The sequence below is a fragment of the Peromyscus californicus genome, unplaced genomic scaffold (genome assembly GCF_007827085.1).
Source record: "Peromyscus californicus insignis strain IS unplaced genomic scaffold, ASM782708v3 Scaffold_1__1_contigs__length_55948999, whole genome shotgun sequence".
Taxonomy (NCBI): Eukaryota; Metazoa; Chordata; class Mammalia; order Rodentia; family Cricetidae; genus Peromyscus; species Peromyscus californicus.
The window spans coordinates 21,826,227-21,847,138 of NW_026294492.1; the positions used below are offsets into that span (position 1 = coordinate 21,826,227).

Here is a 20,912-nt window from a genome sequence, read left to right on the forward strand (position 1 = left end):
AAACCACACATATTCAAGGGTATACAGTTTGGTAAGTCTTGACCCCTGTGTACCTGTGAGACAATCACCGCTCTCAAGCCGTGAACGTATCTCATGCAGTGAACATATCTGTCACTCACACAGTTATCTCAGGTCCACCTAGGCTGCCGGGAACAGCAAGGTTTCATTCCTTTTCACGGCTGCATACTATTCCACTGCCGTACGTGACTGAGTATCTAGAACAGTGTACCTTTTTGTATATCAAACAGTGGGGAGACAAAAGGAGTCCCATCCTGCCCGTATTGTCTCTCCTATCCTGTCTTGTTGGAAGAGGGGAGGAGGAAAATAGTGTCACAATCCAGGTAACAGTGGAGAAGACTAAAGGGACCAGAGGCTTGCCCACTGGGGCTCAGACGTAGCAGTGGAAGGAGCCGTCATGCCTGGAAAGAGGAAATCTGGGGAATGATTTAGGAACGTGACTTTTTCAAAAATTAAAAAAAAGAAAAAGATTATTTTTAAAACAGGCACCCGAGTAAGAACCAAACAGGCTCAGCTTGTAGTGAAAAGACTTGATAAAGGGGGGGCGGGGGGAGGGAGGATCTCTGAGAATGGTGTCCAAAGCCTAGATAAGAGGCCAGTGAGGCCCTGTTCCTGTCCCAACCAGGGGCAGCAGGATCTGGAGCCGTGGTCCGCCCCAGGTCCCTGGTTGAGAACCAGCCTGCAGCTTCTGCGGAACAGAAACTCACAGGCTGACCGGGAAGCCTGACTTCCATGGGGTTAGTCTTTCTGGAGTCCAGCTCAAGGCCGCCATCCCGAGCAACTCTGATAGTGACGTCTCTCCCTTCTCCCTAGGGACATGCCGGCCCAGGCCCAGGCCCTGGTGGAGAGAATGAAAGACACACCTGTGAGTACAGAGCCCCACCCCCACCCCGAAAGGTGCTCTTCTCTTTAACCGGGGGGAGCTGCAGGGCCTGATGAACCCCTCGACTGTCCCCGCAGCTTGCCTTCAGGTGATCTTCCAGGGAGTTCACAGGAGATCTGCCTGGCACCCTGCCCCGGGGCTGGATGCAGGAGGACGAGGTGGCGGCGGCGGGGAGCTGGCCAAGATCACAGGCCTCGGGCTCTTTATCCCAGAGTTGGCTTCCCAGAGCCCTCTTACATAAACACAAAGTGCTAAAAATAGGCTGCCCGGTCCAATCCTTCCCCATCCCCAGCCCTTCAGAATCTCACTAAACTCTTTTTTTGGATGCTCTGTTCTTGTGCTGTGGACTGTGGCTCCTGGAGGGACTCCTTTTATGGTGGAGGCCGAGTGGAGAACCGCAGCTCCTGGGCCTTCCTGGTTTTATCCCACCGTACGGACCCTGCTGGGTTCTCCCTCCGTGAACTCAGGCCCTAAGAGCCCCGACTTGGTCTTCAGGCTCTATCTTTTGACACAAACTCCTTTGAACGCCTCAGATCACGTTTGAGGAGCAGGATAATCCAAGAGGCCTTTCAAGAGCTTGGGGAAATGTGAGACATGTCCATTCTAACATTTTAAGAGGATCTGAGGGGAGAAAGTAGCCTGCCTCCTGTGTGTGAGCAGATATATATACACACACACACACACACACACACACACACACACACACACACCTTACGGGGGAGCTCCCATCATCTCAGGGCACCATAGTAATAGAGGAGTTACCACCTCATACTCTGGGTGATACAAAAAAGATACCTGAGAATCAGCTGACCATATAGCATGACTAATATCACCAGCAATTGTTCCCAGACCTTAAACTCAGGATCTGTCCCCTCAGACAATCAACCTGGAGGAAGACTGGAAGCTGGTTACACTCCTCATTGGGGGCAACGACCTGTGTCATTACTGTGAGAACTCGGTAAGCTGCTGACTAGCCCCACTGGGGGCACGAGAATGAAATTGCTGACCCCCAGCCTCCTCCTCACCCTGGACTCTGACATACACCCTGCAGAGTGTCAGACTAGCCTGGGTTCCAGGAACTTGATTCTACCCCGGCAGCCTCTGGTTCACACAGAGTGAGGCTTAGCTTTTCCGAAGTGGCACTCCATTCAGAAGAAAAGTCTAGAAGGACTCAGTCTTCACGCATTGGGGGTGTGGCCTCTTTGGGGCATACAGATGGCACTTTCTGGTAGACAGGTGGCCAGTGATTCTCTGTCTTGTGCCTGTTTGGAGTCTGCCCTCTCTTGGAAGGGGAGACAATACAATCTTCTAAATGGAATTGGGAAAAAAAATAGACACACACTTGAGAGTGTCCTCGCTGTCCTTCAGGACCGTGATAAGTTAACCAGCCAACCCCAGCCAGCTGGCCTGGGAGCTGACCCCATTCCTGATGTGTCTCTGTGGGGAAACATGTCCAGACTTACAAGCCTTTGCAAGCTGTCCCTTCTAGAATACAGCTTGTTCTAAGCTGGGGACATCCTGTATTTTATTCGGCCAGGACTCTGAAGATGTTGTAGAATGTTTGACAGTCACTGTTGGGGGTGGGTGGGTGGCTCTTAGCTCCTGGTGGATCACAGAGAGCCTGATTATCTTCCCTCACACAGGCTCAGCTCTTCTAGACTCTTCCCTCAGTCCTTTCCCTTACTACCCAGAACTGGGGACCTGGGGTATGCAAGAAGGACCTAACCCCTAGAGCTTTATAATCATATTTTTTCATTGGGACGGCCAGCCCACAAATAATAACATGGAGACTTCTAATTAATTATGAAAGCTCGGCCTATAGCTTGTGTTCGTTCCTTACTAGCTCTTATAACTTAAATTAACCCATTTATATTAATCTATATTCTATCACATGGCGTTACCTCTCTTCCATCTTGTACTTTCTATTTCTTCTCCATCGGGCTGGTGACTCCATCCTTCTTCCCAGAGTCCTCTCTGTGGCTGGCAACTCTGCCCTTTTTTCCAAAGACACCTCTGTCCCCAGAAGTCCTACCTAACGTCTTCCTACCTGTTGGCCATTCAGCTTTCTATTACACCAATCAAAGCAATACATTTTCATACAGTGTATCCCACAGCAGGGCTTTCCATATTTCTGGGTCTTGGATCGTAGGATTCACTGGAAACCAGTGGATACCCAGAGCTTCCTGTGGATACGTGATGTGGGGAAATGCCTCTCATGTAGACAATTTCAGCTTTGCTCCTTAGAGCATATATTTATGAAAAAGGACGCCACTAGGTCTCTCAAGAATGCAAGAAGGCAGGGCTCTTGGGGACAGCAGTCACTCAGTTCACCCTCTGGTTCTTCCTCCCAGAATAGAAATCTACAGAGAACCTCCTTTCCCTTTACAGGAGAACCACTCAGCCAATGACTATGTCAAACACATCCAGCAGGCCTTGGACATCCTTTATGAGAAGGTAGGAATGGGCAGTGAGCAGTCTGTTCCCTGGTCCCGCAAACAACCCTGCTTTCCCACGACTGCCGTGTGTGGAGGGCCCCTCCTTGGGTACATCTAGGCAAGTTGTACTCAATTCCCTGCAGGACAGCGTCTAGCTGGCTTGGAAGCTGGACAGTGGCCTAGCACAGAGCTCCTGCTGGAGCCGGCAGGCCTGAGTCTGAAGGCAGGCACTGTGGTTTTCATTAGCGCTGGGGTTTCCCTGAGTCTCAGCTTTCCTACCCGATGAAGTGAGGTACTAAAGAGTCGGTGCGATCACATAGGCCCCCTCCCTGGGCGTCCATTTCTTCTCTGGTAATATCAGGGAGGGCAAGGTTAGACTGAAGACCTGTCCTCCAGGCTTCCAACCCACTACCTCAAACTCAGGAAACCCATGCCTCTGCTTCCTGCAGCTTCCCAGGGTTTTCATCAATGTGGTGGAAGTCATGGAGCTGGCTGGCCTGCACCAGGGCCAAGACGGGAAGTGTGCCATGCCTCTGGCAGTTCAGTAAGTGTGCGGGGCATGGTTGCCTGGGGTGGGCAGGGCCGGAAGCCAGGGACCTAGAAAACCCTTGGAAGTGCCTGTAGAACCAGAATGCAAGGGACTCTTTTTTTTTTTTTTTTTTTTTTGGTTTTTCGAGACAGGGTTTCTCTGTGTAGCTTTGCGCCTTTCCTGGAACTCACTTGGTAGCCCAGGCTGGCCTCGAACTCACAGAGATCCGCCTGGCTCTGCCTCCCGAGTGCTGGGATTAAAGGCGTGTGCCACCACCGCCCGGCCGCAAGGGACTCTTAATCCCAGGGTCGTTCCTACTGTATACAGTTTTGTGTTAAGTTAGTACTCTCTTATTTAGATGAAAAGGGAGATGTGGTGAGTACCTGTTCCACCTGTGACCTGGAGGCCCCAGCCCCTAGGGCATGGCCTCGGGGCTAGCTTAAGACCTGAGGGGCACGTATGCTCGCCCCTTCTTGCCCTCGTGGGCTTGGATGGTGTGGACTGACTCAGGCGGCAGGAGCAACATGGATCAAGACATCAGCCTTCCAGGACTCTGCAACAATTTTGTCCATCTTGTTTAATGAGTTATTCTCCCCAGTTTATAGCATAACAAACTCCCTAATACCCTTAAACAGACACCCTTGGATTTCTCGCTGTAGCTGTGACTACTTCCTTCAAGTAGGCTACACCTCCTAAAGGATCTACCACCACCCCATAGTGCCAAAAATTGGGACCAAGCCTTTGTTCGGCACTTGAGATTTTAGGGAAAGTTGATGGTCCCAGCCATGGCACACCTTTTTTTTAACCTCAATCCTGAGTTAGGGCTCGGTGACTTGGGTCCAAATTTTGTAGGGATAATTGTATGTCCAGCCCCGCCCCATTCCATACCCATTGAGCAGCACAGGCAGCTCCCTGTGGGCAGAAACTCCTGTCAGGAGGGCAGAGCTGAGCCACCCCAAGGAGCCCCAATGCACGATTTCTTGTCTCATAGGAACTGCAGTTGTTTTAAACACGCTCAAAACCCCATGGCGATGCAGGAGCTGAAAAAAGTGAACTGGAACCTCCAGGTCAGTCCTGGCGCTCTTCCTCCCGTCCAGGATGGGAACCCACGCTGTGCTCTGAGGACGACTCAGACCTTGTGTGTGCACCAGGGGTTGGCTGAGAGCCAGTGACTCCCTAAAATGTAGATCCTCTCTCTCAAAGTATTTATCTGGGCAAATTGGATACCAAGGTCAGGGAAAGATGGCATGGAGATCTCAAAGGGACAGCTGGAAGAAACCTTGCCTGCTGGCTCAGGGTCAGCCCTGAGCAAGTGACAGATTTGCCGTCAGTAGACGTCACACAGCAGAGGCCACTTTCCTTACCTCTAACCTTTATGAGGTGACTGGTTAGTGTACCTGGCTCCCACTTCCTTCCACTTCCCCCTCCCCAGGAGCAGAAAACTTAGCCTACTGATGTCTACTCCCCTAATACTTCTGCACATCTATGTTACCCTTTTGGGATAAGCCTACCTTAAGCCTTGTTTCAGACTAATCCCTCTTCATGAGGCAAGTAATATTCCTCTTTGAAGTCCCCGTGACTCCCTCTTTACCTTAGCAGCCTCCCCAGATCAAGTTAGGTCTGCACCAGAAGGACCTTCGAGCTTCTCACGCCTTCTGCTTTTGCCTCCATTTACCAGATGAATCGTGAAGTCTTTATTATATGTGCTTATAATTTAATCCTTTTAATATCCCATGTTTTGATACTTAAGTTCAAAACCCATAGGCTCTCTACCCTGGTCATCCTACATTCTTAGGCATTTTTTCGAGAGCTGATGAGATACTCCCCATGCAGTGAGGGCAGCCAGACCCATGGCCAATGCAAAGTCATCAGCGGCTCAGATGTAGCCTCTTGAGAATGAAGCTAATAGAGCCTGTGAATGGAGAACTTCTCTAACCGGGGCTCCTTGACTCTGATCCTGATGGTCAGCACAGGGCCCCAAAGATGTGGGTGTTCGTTACAAGCAGGATGAACCCATGTGTGGGCCAGCAGAGTCCCTTTAAGTTCCTTTGGTCTAGGGTGGGTCCACGCCTGTCACAACCATCCCATGGCAGCTAAAGTCGATCCTGTCTAGCCTTGCCAGTTGGGTTGAACAACCTCTTCATCCGCAGAGTGCCATCTCCGGGCTCTCCTTCTGGCCCCAGTACATGCAGCGTGAGGACTTTGCAGTCATTGTACAGCCTTTCTTCCGGCAAACCCTCATCCCGCTGACTGAGGTAAGCTGCAGCTGCTTCTAGGAAGCTTTTGAATGCAGCTTCGTTTTTTATGATCTTGCTCTAGGAAGACTCCCAAAGGAATTTTTTTTTCAACTCTGTGTGCGTGTGTGTGTGATTAGAACTTAGACATTCTTAGAAACAATAAAATGAATTGTGACCAGGCAGTGCACCCCCACCAAGTTAGCTCCCGCCCCAGAATGGGAAAATCATCGTATCTTCAATTCCAGGCCCGGGATGAGCTAGGGAAGCTACAATTCATGCTTGCTAAAAACAAAACCCTAAACCCAGGAGGTTTTCCATCAGCACCTGAAGCAGGCGGAAGCAGAATTAAAAGGATGGGAAATGCTGTGTCACGTGCTGGGAGGGGAAGCAGGCAACCATGTCCAGAGGGTAACCTCCCCTTATCTCTTCCCACAGCTAGGGGGCACGAACCTGACCTTCTTCTCTGAAGACTGTCTCCACTTCTCAGAACGTGGGCATGCTGAGATGGCCATTGCCCTCTGGAACAACATGGTAAGTGGCCGAGGGGGCAACCTCAGGCTATTGGCTCATTCCTACAAGAGGACAAACTACTGATATGGTTGGTTGGTTGGTTTTTCATGTGGATTCTGGGAATTTGAATTCAGGTCCTCATGCTTAGCACGGTTTAGCAGCAAGTTCTTGCCCTCAGAGCCATCTGCTCAACCCCTAATATATTTGAGTGTGGAAATATGTGGACATTAGAGCACAAATCTCTCCTTCCACTGTGGGTTGCAGGCAGAGTTTTTCATCAGGCCCGCCAGTCAGCTCTGTCCCAGCAGCCCACTCCCAAATAACCACACAGAGATTTATTATTAATTATAGATTCTTAGCCAGTAGCTTAGGCTTTATACAAACTAGCTCTTACAAGTTATTAACCTGTATTTCTTATCTACCCTCTGTCACGTGGTGGTGCCTTCTTTCAGCACTGCATGTTTATCTTGCTTGTCTCCCTGTCTCCGCCCTTCTTCTTCCCAGCGTCCTCTAGTTTGGCATTTCTGCCCAATCTCTTCCTGCCCAGCTATCGGCCAATCAGCTCTTTATTAACAATGAGAGCAACACATCTTCACAGTGTACAAAAGGATTACTCCACAGCAGTGGGTTCCGGAGATCAAGTTCAGCTCATCAGACTTGGATGCCAAGTGCTTCTTTTTAGTTCCTGAGCTATCTCACTGAAAAAGAAAAATGTTTTACTTATTGTGTGTGTGTTCACATACCACAGCATCTACGTGGGGGTCAGAGCAACTGGTAGGAGTCAGTTCTCTTCCACCATATGGTTTCTGGGCCTTGAACTCAGGTCAGAAGGCTTGCCAGTAAGCACCTTTACTTACATATACACACCACGTACACATACCTTTTTAAAGGATGTGTATGTATTTATACACACATTTGCACACTTGTGACATTTCCTAGGCATTGCTAAGAGAGTAGCTTTGCAGTCAGACTGAGACTGGATGAGAGTACCAGCTGTACATCCTTGAGCAAATGGTCTCTCTGTTCACCTGTATCAACATCTGTATCAACATCTGTAAAATAATGATAGTCGGCACAGTAATCGGTTTAGACAAATGTCAGCCCCATTACCCTTCAGTACCTAGTCTTTTTCTATAGACACCATAAAGGCAACATCCACACAGCCTGCTCTTCCCGGTGGAGACCTAGTCCAGTCCTTTCCACTGGAGAGGGAGAGAACCTTATGAAATGAACATGCAGTCCTGGGCCCCCAGGGGCAGGTGTCCTTGTGCCTCACCCATCACCCCTGATGCCCACATCATCTGACTCAGCAAATGGAGCGCTTTCCCGGCCGTTTGATCTAGGCTCCACGGCAACCCAAAACCCCCCTGGCCTGCATGTTTCCCATGGTGACTGAACCATCTACACCCATGCTCTTTATTGCGGTTTCAAGCCTAGGGTGGCTGTGCCAACCACCTCTGGGCAAATATTCCCACACCTGTCAGCAATTCCACGTTGCCCGGTGCCTTCCTCAGCTGGCTCACAATATTGACTTTCTCCCTAGCTACATCACCTCCTCCTCTCTAGCAACCAAAGTTCCATGTAAGCCTATTTAATTGCAGACTCAGCTTTCTTCCATTCGTGTTGTTTTGGGGTTTTCCTCCCATTGACATCATCTGTCTGCTCAGTTCCAGAACTTCCCATCATACTCCTTTCAGCACAAGATTCTCAATTGCCATCCAAAATCTCTGAGTTTCCCTCCACCTGCTTCCCTCAGTTTCTCTTGATTTTCTTGGTTCTTGTAGCCCAGACTGGCTTGATTCTTGCCTCCCAAATGCCAGAATTATAGCTGTATCTGGCTTTGATGGGGGTGTTTCATTGTTTTCTTACTAGGTACTGAACTGAGGGCATCACATGTATATAGCTCTCTGCCACTGAGCTATATTCCCAGGAGTCATCTTTTATTTTAAAAAGAATGTCTCACTACGTTGCCGTGCTTGGCCTTGAACTCTCTCTGTCTCCATCTCCCAAGGGCCTGCACTCTCGACCTGGGCATTTGCACAAGTTTTTTTTGAAATCAAAGTTAATAGACCATAATTCCTAGTTGTTTCTTTTGGTGACTTTGTTATTGAAGGACAGCTGTCCTTCAGTGATGAAGTCCCATGACATTTTTTCTTTGAACATCTCTTCATGGAATGGGAATCTGTTTCCTGTCTTATGTTCCCCCCCCAAAGATCTGAGGGGAAAGCCAAGTTCCTGCTCTTCCCTTCCCAGCTTTTCCATCAAGCCACATCTGCTTACAGCTGGGACTCTTCAGGGTCTCCTGAGGCTCAATAGCCAGATGGATGCTCAAACACAACCACGCCCATTGGTCTCTGCTGTGAGGATTAACACGCTTTGCACCTTTTCTAGGGCCTTCTGTTCCATGAAGGCAGGAGGAAATGGTTAAAAAACACTGGTAGCACAAGACAGCCTGGGTTCCCCAGCCAGACCCCAAATTTAAAAAAAAAAAAAAGCTGAACTACCCCACTGTCCCTTGTCCTGTATAATTTGGGGGAATAATTACAGAGTCCCATGTTTTCATCCCAAACCATCTCAGACATACGGCTCTAGCGTTCTGCCAGTTCTCCAGTCTTCCTGGAATGTCACCCCTAGAGTCAGAGCAGATAAATGGGCTGTCAGAGCTGGAACAGATCTGAGGGGCCATCCAGGCGGAACACTTTGTAACTGAGATCTGGAGACATGAGCCAGTTTGCCTAGGCTCACATAGGGGCTTGGCCGAAACAAGAGTCCATGTTTTCCATGTCTTCCTCTGGTGGCCCAGCCATAACACCAACCTCGCTCCCTCCCACTCCCAGCCTGATAAGCACATATACAGCCGGTGAATTCATGTCTCATAATTAGTCTTATGACATAGTGTCTGTACTTTGGCTGATGTTCCCAGGGCACCTAATGTACTTTATGTCACGACATCTCTTGCCTTCTCCTGGCTTAATAATCCGCTTCTTCCTCTAGAGACCTATTCCACCACTGCTACACAATATACCCTTATCTAAAAACACTACACCAATTGTAATCCCATCTCCTCCTCCTCCTCAGCATCCCTGTCTCTAGACTCACAGCCACTATACAACAGTTCTCAGCCCCTGCTACATAGGACAATCCTCTGGAGCCATCTCCCTAGACCGTCCTCTGGTGACTTTTCAGTGTAGTTGAGTGTTTACAGCCACTTCGACAAGCTCTTGTGTATCTATCTAACAATGCTGAGCCTGTGTAGTTCCTGAGACCCACCAATTCTATCCTGGAGAGAAGAGTATACAAGTGTCCACTAAACAGATACATACTATAGTTTTCATAGCAGCACTACACACGTAACCAAGCGTCTATCAACAAACTATTGAACATCCGTAAGCTAGGGTATTTTCACACACCAAGAGTAAGCAAACTTTAACAGTATGTGCACACACACACACACACCCCTCTACCTCAAAGGCAAGCAGCTGACTGTAAGGCCTTAAAAGTCTTTCCTGGTGATCTCTCTTTGAGTGAACAGGATTAGGGGGAGGTGCAGGAGGAGCCCTTCTGAGTACTGGGCATGTTCTCTTTACCCAAATGATCAGCTGCGTATTTGCAATGTATTTGTTTCTCTCTTTGTTAGCTTCCAGAAATAGTACTTTTAAAATATAGCAATGGGGCTGGAGATGTCTTGTCATATAGCTTAAGAGTGTATACTGCTCTTGCAGAGAACCCAAATTCAATTCCCAACTATGTCAGACAGTGTCAGGGGATGATGTTTTATAGCAACAAGAGAAACCTAAGAGAAACTTGGGGTTTATTTCAGCTTACGGTTTCACAGCACAGCTCAGCCCATCCATGAAGGAAGCCAGGGCATGAACTCAAGCAGGAACCTGGAGGACCACTGCTTACTGGCTGGCTCAGCCTGCTTTCTCCTATCATCCAGGGGCACTGCCCACAACGGGCAAGGTCATCCCCACATCAATCACTCATTAAGAAAATGTGCCATACATAGGCTTGCCTACAATCCAATCTTATGGAGGTATTTTATCAATTGCGGTTCCCTCTTCTCAGACAACTATAGCATATGTCAAGTTGATTAAAAAAAAAACTATCCAACACAGGGAGTTTACAATTGCCTGTGACACCAGGGGATCCGGTGCCCTTCTGGTCTTTGAGGGCAACTGTTCTCCTATGCACACACAGCTACATCCATTGATGTATAATTGATAATTTGTCTGGAGTAGGTCTCAGAGTTGCTGCTCTTTTCCTTTCTTCCTTTTGAGACAGGGTCCCACTCTATATCCCTGACTGGCCAGATAACGAAGCTGGTCTAGAACCGACAGATCTAACTGCTATGATTAAAGTCATGTGCCACTATGACAGATGGGAAGGAAACAGGTTAGGAACCTTTGGCATAGCATACAAGGCTTTTGGGGACTTGGTCCCAATCCCTTTCTCTGGCCACCATACTAAGGAGACCCTGCCTTTCCTTTGCACTTTCACGCTGGCTTTTTACCTTGGGTTTTTTTGTTTTTTGTTTTGGAGGCAGGGGCGTCTCACTCCCTTGCCTAGTCTAAACACTCAAGAGGAAGCTACCCCAGGGACCTCTCTTTTACCTCCCTGGGCCAGTGGCTGCCACCTCCACTGCGCCTTGCCAAGCCCTGAGATTGGCTGCATCATTGGTACCCCACAGCGCCCGTGCCAGAAAAACAACTCCACTTCCTGGGGCTGCACCAGGCCTTTTTTCCTTCTTAGTATTTCCATTCAAGACCCTCAGACTTCCATTCATCAACTACTATCCAGCACTACTACGTGATAGGTACTGTTCCAGGTGCCAAAAACATAACAGAGTAAAGAATATCCCTGCTCTCATGGAGTGTGAACAGTGTGGCCAGGAAAAGACAAAAGATAATCAAGTTAGGCCAACACAAGGTCCTGTACAACCAACTGCATTGAGCTTTACAAGAAGTAAAGCAGGGAGGTGAGGACATAGGGTGGTGGTGGGGGTGACACTGATGGCCTGTGACCTGAATGTCAAGAGGTTGCCAGGCAGGCAGAGGTCTGGGCCACAGTGTTCCAGGGAGAAGAAATAGGAGCCATGTGGCATGGAGTCAGGAATGAGCGTGAAGCTTCCGAGGCACATACAGGCCAGTGTGTGATGCTCCAGCGGTCAGGAACCAGGCTCAGAAAGACAGGCAAGGGCCACATCCTTGGCTGTTTTAAACAAGGGGCTGACATGTTCCACTTTGCCCTCTAGTCACTGTGCAGGCATGGGCTGGGATCAAAGCGTGGCTGGGTCCAGGGTGACAGCCATGGAGGAGAGCTGTGATCATCCTGGGGTGTATTTAAAACTGGCTGAGGGGGGTGACTAGGGAGAGGCTTCTGGGTTTGGGGGTCTAAGACATTAAGCAGATGGTCAAATAGCAAAAGAGACATCCATCTACTTGAAAATTGAGTTCTGTTTTGGACATGGGAAGGGGGAGCTGCCTCCTAGACATTGACACAGAGGTATTGGGGTCTGCCACATGCAAGAGCTCAAATGGGAAAGTCCGAGTGAGATGGCAACCACGACAGAAAAGTGACCTTAGTGCAACCAACGTAAGTGTTCGAAAACCAGAGAATTAACTTGACATGCCCTAAGGGAGGAGTAGAGATCACAGGGCCAACTACCAAGGGGCAGGTTAGGGAGGGACTTTCTGTGAATATAGTATAGCTGACTGCAAAAACAATAGCCTCTATAACAATAGCCAGGTGGCGGTGGCGCATGCCTTTAATCCCAGCACTCAGGAGGCAGAGCCAGGCAGATCTCTGAGTTTGAGGCCAGCCTGGTCTACAGAGTGAGACCCAGGACAGGCACCAAAACTATACAGAGAAAACCTATCTCGAAAAATCAGTCAATAACAACAGCCCAGGTGATGGAGGCTTAAGGATGGAGTAGATGCACTCTGGTGGGAAGCAACAGGAAAAGGAAATTGATAGAGGCTCATTGAACCCGCGGGGTCACCGTCATCCTCTGTGCCAGTAAGTTCTCAGAGCAGCCCTGGGAATCAGCCAACCTGACCTTTAACCTTCCTTCTGTCCCTAGCACTTCTGTTTGCTAGAGTGCAGTTGTGTTCCCTTGACTCTGAGAAAGTGGAAATAGATCTACATCCATAACCCATCCCAGTCCATGGATGCTTCCATGTCACCATTTCTCTGGAAGCCCTAAAATAAATGCCCTAGAAATTCCACCACAGTTAATACCAGCCATCCTGCTGCCTTGGAGAAGGCAACCGGCTGGCCCTGCATGGTCACTGTCCACTGAGTCAGGGCTCTGGCATGTGCTCATGGCTCATCTCTTCCAAGCCTACAGCCATTCCTCGGAGTTCCTAAGAAATGGGTGTGGAAGGCATTCAGACAGAAGACAGTGAGATCAGGCCCCAGGTCTGTCACCAGCATGGAGAGAGTATTTACTTCCTGTGTTTGTCAGGGCTTGGTGGCCAAGAACAGACCTGAAGCAAATCACACAGTAGGTAAAGGCCAGACCAGTTCAAAGTGCCCGATCTTCTCCTCCTTTGGGGACACACGCCCAGGACAGACGACTACCTAAAGTTGCTAGGGTAGGGGTATGTCATATTCCTGCTACTTCTCCCAGAGTCTGATATGGAAGCTTTTAACAGCACCCCACTGAACCACAGCTGCTCCCTGGGATATTTCAAGTCAATGTTTTCATCTGTGTGACAACCCATAAAACAGTTCCAGGAAGATTCCAGTTTAAGGTTGGCAAGCCAAGTGTAGTAAGGATGTCATGGTAACCAATATGCTTTCAAAGTTCTCCTGAAACTGACTAGCCGCACACACTGGGATAAGTTGGTAAATATGATCACCATTTGATAAAATTGAAGATACAGTGTCTGCAGTCACTGCCACCCACGAGTAGAGAGGCAGTGGGCATTCTGGTCCCAGATCTTAAGAGATTCACAACAGACGCATCATTCTTTCCTGGGGCCCTGGGGTCCTTCTGGGTAAGTCTAAAGGCATCAACTCAGGGGTCCTGCCCTATTCAGACAGACTTTTCTCCCTGTGAGTCAAAAGTCAGCTCCAGTCAGAGGAGCTATGCTGTGCAGCAGATGTTAGCAACCCACCCTTCCAAAAGAGTATCCCATGTAAGCCGGATCCCAGCTTTCCACACCATCAAGGTCAGCTTTCCACACCATCAAGGTATCTTTTTTTCCTCTTTCCAGCTGGAACCAGTGGGCCGCAAGACGACCTCCACTAACTTCACATACAGCCGAACCAAACTCAAGTGTCCTTCACCTGTGAGTGAGCAATGAGTACCCCACCTGCCCTACGTTGACTGCATGTGTGGGGGCGGGACTTAAACATACTGCCACTCACTAACTGCATCACAACTTTCCCTTCTGACGGCCACACCATAGGGGAAGCAGGAGCCAATAACGCAGTGGCAGAGAGGAGTCACGCTAGACAGTGCTGGCTAGATGCCCGAACTACTTTACTTCAGAAGGACTTGAGGATCGTGTAGTGTGCCCAGCCCTGTGCTAGGAGCTCAGGGAAGGGAGGGGACCGTGAAGACTCAGTCTGCTCCCCCCATCCCTCCAGCTCTCCTCTCCTCCGTCATCCTTCACTTGCTTCTAGAAATGTCCTGTAAAGTAACCCCAGCCTTGTCAAGGATGTTGGATCCTTATCTGGTCACCGCTGCCCAGAGGGGTCACCTGCCTCCCGCTATTACACACTTCACACCCAAGGCAAATGGACCCACTTCCCAGAGGAGTCCCAGTAGTGTGCATGTGTGGTTTACTCCTGTTTGCTGTGGACTTGGCCTGTGCACATGTCCACCTCCTCCTGACCCCATTGCTCCCTTATCCCCTGGACTTCTCTCCATCTTCTTAGTCTACTGCCCCTGCCTGCAAACATCTCCCTGTGGTGGGCTCCCTCTTCTGTGTGCACCCTCTCCATATCTTCCTCCTGGACAGTGAGAGGATAGTCCTCAGGTGCTTATCGGAGCTCCCAACCCAGGCCCCTAGAGCAGTTGCTTGAGATTTGTTTAGGAAGAGGGCGGTAGGAAGCAGGCTCAGATGCCTGCCCTCCCATCCACTTGCCACTTGGGTGCTTAACTCCACTACACGACCAGGCCTCCTGTTACCTTGACGTTTCCTGAGCCCTAGACACTCCTGGGATGGGGAAAGACCCCAATCAGCCAGCACCCCAAGACTCTTCCCACAGTAGCTTACCAACTCCCCACCTTCCAAACTCACATTTGAAAGGAAAGGCTGGTGGGAAACCAAAGAGGTCATAGCTGGGTGTTGATCACTTGAGACCCCCATCCTCACAGGGAAGGTTCAGGAACAATGTGAAGGAGATTTACAAGGACACACAGCAAGGAGGTCGTTGCACTCTTTTAGAGATGGGATTGGGGCAGATGGATGGGTGGATGGAGCCCGTTAGCCTCTGATCCTCCTACCTCCTTCCCCAGGAAAGCCCTTTCCTCTACACCCTTCGGAATAGTCAGCTCCTTCCAGACCAGACGGCTGAAGCATCCTCCAAGGTGCTGTACTGGGCAGTACCAGTGGCAGCAGTCGGTGGCCTGGTGGTTGGCATCCTTGGGATGATGCTGTGGAGAGCCATGAGACGCCCCCGAAAGGAGGTTCCGAACACTGTCAGTTTCTAGGACCCTGAGCGGATGGATGGATCTTCATCCAAAGTCCCAGCTACAGTCCTCACCAGGCCTTCAGCTGCAGCAGCCCTGGACTGTGGCCAACCTTGCTTCTATCCCTGGTGCCCTCAGAAGCCAAAGGGACTGTCACAACTTCTTGGGAGCCTGCCTGCTCCCAGGTTTATGGGGGCGCCAGAGCCTTTACTGAAAGACTGTTTTTTTCTTAGCTGAGCCTGGCCCTGGCTCTCGCCCTCCATCTGATGCATATACAGGTGTGGGAGCCAGAGTGTCTTGGGTCCTATGCCAGGCAGGGTTGCCTGGGGGATAAGACCAGAGTCTAGACTGGCCCTGTCCAGCTCCATCGCAACCCTATGACAAGCATATCTTGTCACTCACCAAACCCACAGTTGAAGTGAAAACCCTGGTCACCTGATGGTGACTGGTCCCTGTTCTATTCCACCCAACAGGTAGGTGTGCATGCACTCAGCGCCTGTTTTGCCTTGTACCCGAGACCATGAGAGCATTGTGATAGCTTCTGAGCTATGCATGTCACAGTCCGGCTGGGAAGACAAACTCCTTCCAACTAAGAGGCGGCTCTTCGATAATGTAGTTAATTACTGGGAGATGTGTCTGGTTGCTCGGGGAATTTCCCTGGAAGGGAATATGCCATTTTGGAAGAAAACTAGATTGGGATATGAATTATGTCATGTCCCCTCAACCTTTCAAATGGTGCTAATTTTAGGTAATTAGCTAGTTCTACATTAGCTGACATCTGAGAGAAATCGGGATTAAATCTGAAGATACAGACCATTGGTCAGGGGCAAGGCCAGAGCTGCATGCCTCATATACATTCTCCCTTATATTCTGCACCTAACGCCAGGGGAGGATACTTTGAAAATGGTGGTGGTGATCATCACTGCAAATGTACTAAGTGCTGATGAGTTCTTTTTAGAAATAATTGTATGCCATGTGAATTTCACCTCAGAGGAACCCAGTAGGAATCCAGAAGGTCCACATCGTCATCTTCATGTTAGCATCTCTACAATTACAAAACCTGGGGTGACAATGCATGTTAAAACCCTGGTCTCCAGCTCAAATTCTCAGATCCTGTAGTAATAAAATTGGAATGCAAGCACCCATTTTTTCTTGCCTCGCAGCACTTTGTTACCCCTAAAAACTGCACCAATGAAAACGTGTCATTCTTAGTAAAGGGTTGAGGCAAAGCCCAGAGGTGGGCCCTTGGTACCAGGCAGTAATCTCAAGGCATAGAGACCGACTGAATTCCTCTCCTGGGAATTCATCTCTCTTGGGGAAGATAAACTAGAAGGGCCATGCTCAGTGTCTGTTCTCCTGGGCTTCCAGGTCTGACACTATGAATAGTGCGTCATGGCCTGTTCATTCCATGAACTGTGTCAACACAGCCCTAGGTGCCTCTCGTTTGAGATGACTTCCCAACAGAGATGACCTATTAAATCTAGGAGTCCCAAATGACACGTCTCTTCTTCCAATCCCCATTTCTCTTTCCATCCCAACCCCAGAGAACACCTGACTCAAAAATCTGCCACTCAACACCAACAAGGCCGCTCAAGTGGAAAATTCCATACTTGACCCCATAAAATTGGTGCATTGAAACATTGTGTGGAGTTACCTGCAGACTACTTGTAGTAGGTGTTTTGTCTGGAACAAAAGTGGGTCTCATCTTTAGACTTGGGTACCATCCTTAAAGCATCTCAACTACATACAAACAAATACTCAAAAAAAAAATGCAGATTCCAAGACACTCAGATCCCACACATTTTGGATGAGTGACTCAGGACCTGTGTACACCAATGGTGTACCGTGTCCCTTTAGGTAAACAGTCTAGGTAGGACTACGCCCAAAGTCACACCATGAACAAAACCTATCATTTCCAGGGAAGCTACCTCTATGGTACACCTTATAGAGGCTTTTAAATGCATAAAGGAAAGATTAAGGTGGATTAAACCTAGTCAGAATCCTTCAGCGAGGCTTTTGGAACATTAATTGAGCTCTGAAAGATGGAGTGATGATCTTGTTAGAGGCCCTAAGGGAATAATAGCCATTAAGACTGGTAATTCTGCATAGGTAGAGAAAAGGATGTGCCTGGTCTGTATCAGAGGTGGTAGCTAGGGAAACAAGGGTGAAGATGAGTCAGCTACTCGGAGGACCACTGTGGAAAAGGCAAGGGGTTAGCAATGATTTGTGTTGGCTGTATCGGACTGCTTCTGATTTGGGACTATAAGGGGTAGTGAAAAAGATTCATTCAAAGGCAAGTGTTCTCAAGAAGGTCAAGGGCTGGGGCTGCCACTCCGATGGCAGAGTGCTTCTCGGCATGGAAGGGTTGAATCCCCAGCATCATATAAGCCCGAAGTGATGGCACACACCTATAATCCCAGCACTCAGGAAGTACAGGCAGGGGAATCAGAAGTTCAAGGTCATCCTTGGCTACGTAGTGATTTCAAGACACTCCAGGGCTGCATGGGACCCTGAAGAGAGAGGGTGGAGGAAAGAGGAGAAAAGAAGAAAATCGACAGCATTCCAGCATTTGCATCAGGCCAGACAGGCACCCTAGTCTAGAATAAAGGAACTCCACCCCTTCCTGTTACCACCCTCTTTGTACAGAGAAAGAAACCAAGATTCAGAGAAGAGGGAATTGGCTCAGTTATGTTTTCATCACACACAGTGGAAGATTAATCCATGGTAGAAGAGTAACCTCCAAATAGAAAATGGCCACCAAGTCCAGCCATGAGTTGAACCCAGCTGCAAATGAATCGTCTATAAAAATCAAAAAAATCTAGAAAAGTAGGCCATGACTAACATGACAGCTCTAGCATTCCCCTGGGCAGAAGAACTCACCTGATTAACCATCTGTGATTTTAAAAATTAAACTTCAGAGTCAAGACTTGTAGCCAGTCTTTTCATAAGCAAAACCAAACAATCCCGGAAAGCGAGAATCAGACTTCACAACTAGACCCACGACGTTTTACAATCCCGGAAAGTGAGAATCAGACGTCACAATTAGACCCACGACGTTTTACCTGACGCAGCGCTAGAGAGGGATCACAGCCTTGTTACCCGATGACAGCCAGGTTCTGAGACTTATGCAGCCGGGTGATTGTGTTGCTGTGAGATCGTGGAGTGTGCTTACACAAGCCTGAACAGTAAGGACCAACCAAGAAATGTAACAAAGCTGGACACTGTGAACTACGGCTCTAGTCCCAGCCCTGGGGAAGCTGAGGTAGGAGGACCCAAGTTCCATGCCAGCCTGGGAAACGCTATATAATGAGACACTTTCTCAAAAAGGAAAAGAGAGAGAGAGAGGGAAGTGAGGGAGGCAAGGGGCCACAATGTATGAGGCTCCTCATAACGTATCATGGCATACTGTTTTATAACGAATGTTTTGTTTATAAATACAAAGAATACACTCCAAAATATGAAATAGCACGGTGTGTAAACTAGTGGCATTGTATGTTTATTACTGAGTGTTGCACATGCTCTACTTGCATACACCACTGTTAGTATTGTGTGTTTGCACCAGTAACACTAAGAACACATGAGTGATGTGTTGCACCAAGACATCGGGGCCGAGGGCTGGAGAGATGGACGCTTTGCTAAGTGTCTGCTGTGCAAGCCTGAGGCCCCGAGTCTTGGGCCTCAGTTTGGATCCGCAAACACCCACGTAAAAAGCTGGGTGTGGTGGCGAGCATCTATGACCCCAGTCCTGGAGGAAGAGGGCAGAGGCAGAATGGCCTCTGGAGCTCATTGGTCTGTTCGCCTATCAGAACTGATGAGCAGTAGGTCCAATGAGAGACCATGTCTCAAAAATAGAGAGCAATTGAGGAAGACACTCAAAGTTGGCCTGTGGCCTCCGCATGCACATACATGCACATGCAGCCACACTCACTTGTACGCACGCTGTGATGGATTGAATGTCCGCCGTAGGCTCATATGTTTGCACACTTTGTCCCAAGTGGATGGTGCAGTTTGGGAGGTTTGGGAGATACGGCCTTGCTGGAGGAAGTATGCTGCCGAGCGTAGGCTTTGAGGTTTCAAAGCCTCACACTATTCCCAGTTCACTCTCTCTGCTTCCTGCTTACACTGTAAGACATGAGCTCTCAGCTTGTTGCTCCAGCCACTGGACCTGTCTGCTGCCACACTTCCCATCTCTGACGAGGAAGAACTCTTATGTCTCAAGATCCATAACATATATGGAAAAGTTACTAATACACATATATACAAATAAGCCTTTCCTTCTGTAAGTTGTTGTCTTAGTTTGGGTTCCTATTGCTGTATGAAACGCCATGACCAAAGCAACTTGGAGAGGAAGGGTTTATTTCACTCAGTTCCATATCACTGTCCATCACTGAAGGAAGTCAGGGCAGGAACTCAAGCAGGGCAGGAACCTGGAGGCAGGAGCTGATGCAGAGGCTATGGAGGGGTGCTGCTTACTGGCTTGCTCCTCATGGCTTGCTCAGCCTGCTTTCTTATAGAACTCAGGACCACCAGCCTAGGGATGGCCCCACCCACAATGGGCTGGGTCTTCCCCCATCAATCACTAATTAAGAAAATGCCCTCCAGACTTATCTGCAGCCGATCTTATAGAGGCGCTTTCTTAATTGAGGCCCCCTTCTCTCTGATTACTTATGTCAAGTTAACATAAAACTAGTCAATACAGTTGCCAGTACAGTACTAATACACATACATAAACCACACACACACACACACACACACACACACACACACACACACACACACACACACACACGACATTAGGACAGTTATGACATCACTACATGATTAAAAACCTTCAACTCTATTATTACCCTTATGGAAGCACCATCCTATATTTGGTTCCCTGTTGGCAAAAATGTCACCACACAGCACATGAGCATATCAATTTTTTTTAACTAAGGAGTGGGGTGGAAAAACAGCTCAGTAGTTAAGACACTTGTTCCAGACGACCTAGTTTTGGTTCTCAGCATCCACATTGGATGCTCATAAGCACCTACTACTCTAGTTCCAGTGTGCCCCTTTCTGATCTTTGAAGGGACCTGCATGCACATGGTATGTACGTATACATTCAGGCACATACACATAAAATAGTAAGTATTTTTAGAGATAAAAGTGTAAGAGCAAGGCAGCATTTTTATAGAAGAACTGAGAATGAAACAGAACTTCCAAAAATGAAATATAGCATTACTAGAGAAAAAGACACCAGTTCGAGCTTCAAACAGCAAGAGGGGATAACTCAGTGACTGACGTGTCTTCGTGTAGACTGTATACCAGGACTGTCAACAGTAAAGCTCAGCTACTGTGACTAGAGCCTGGCACTATGAAATGACAGTGACTTGTGGCTTTCTATTTTTAAATAAAACCCAGCATGTAGGAGGCAGAGACAAGCAGATCTCTGAGTTTACATCCAGCCTGGTCTACATAGTAAGTCCCATGCCAGCCAAGACTATATAGTGAGACTCTGTCTCAAAAATAAATAAATAATATTTTTTAATAATAAAAACTGGGTGTTGGTGGTACACACCTTCAATCCCATCACTCAGGGGGCAAAGGCAGGTGGAGCTCTGAGTTTGAGGCCACCCTGGTCTACAGAGAGTTCCAGGACAGCCAGGGTTACATA

At 48.6% G+C, this 20,912-nt stretch overlaps 1 protein-coding gene across 1 annotated transcript in view; it reads left to right on the top strand.

Annotated features, from left to right (window-relative positions):
* Positions 1 to 16,401, top strand: part of Plb1 (phospholipase B1) — a 98,870-nt gene extending 82,469 nt beyond the window's left edge. The window contains exons 46-54 of the mRNA XM_052746199.1: positions 832 to 883; positions 1,779 to 1,859; positions 3,290 to 3,355; positions 3,786 to 3,880; positions 4,857 to 4,932; positions 6,016 to 6,120; positions 6,538 to 6,633; positions 13,833 to 13,907; positions 15,083 to 16,401. Coding sequence (XP_052602159.1) covers positions 832 to 883; positions 1,779 to 1,859; positions 3,290 to 3,355; positions 3,786 to 3,880; positions 4,857 to 4,932; positions 6,016 to 6,120; positions 6,538 to 6,633; positions 13,833 to 13,907; positions 15,083 to 15,277 — 841 coding nt within the window. The 3' untranslated portion in view covers positions 15,278 to 16,401. The remainder of the gene's footprint in view (positions 1 to 831; positions 884 to 1,778; positions 1,860 to 3,289; positions 3,356 to 3,785; positions 3,881 to 4,856; positions 4,933 to 6,015; positions 6,121 to 6,537; positions 6,634 to 13,832; positions 13,908 to 15,082) is intronic.
* The last annotated feature ends 4,511 nt before the right edge of the window (positions 16,402 to 20,912 follow it).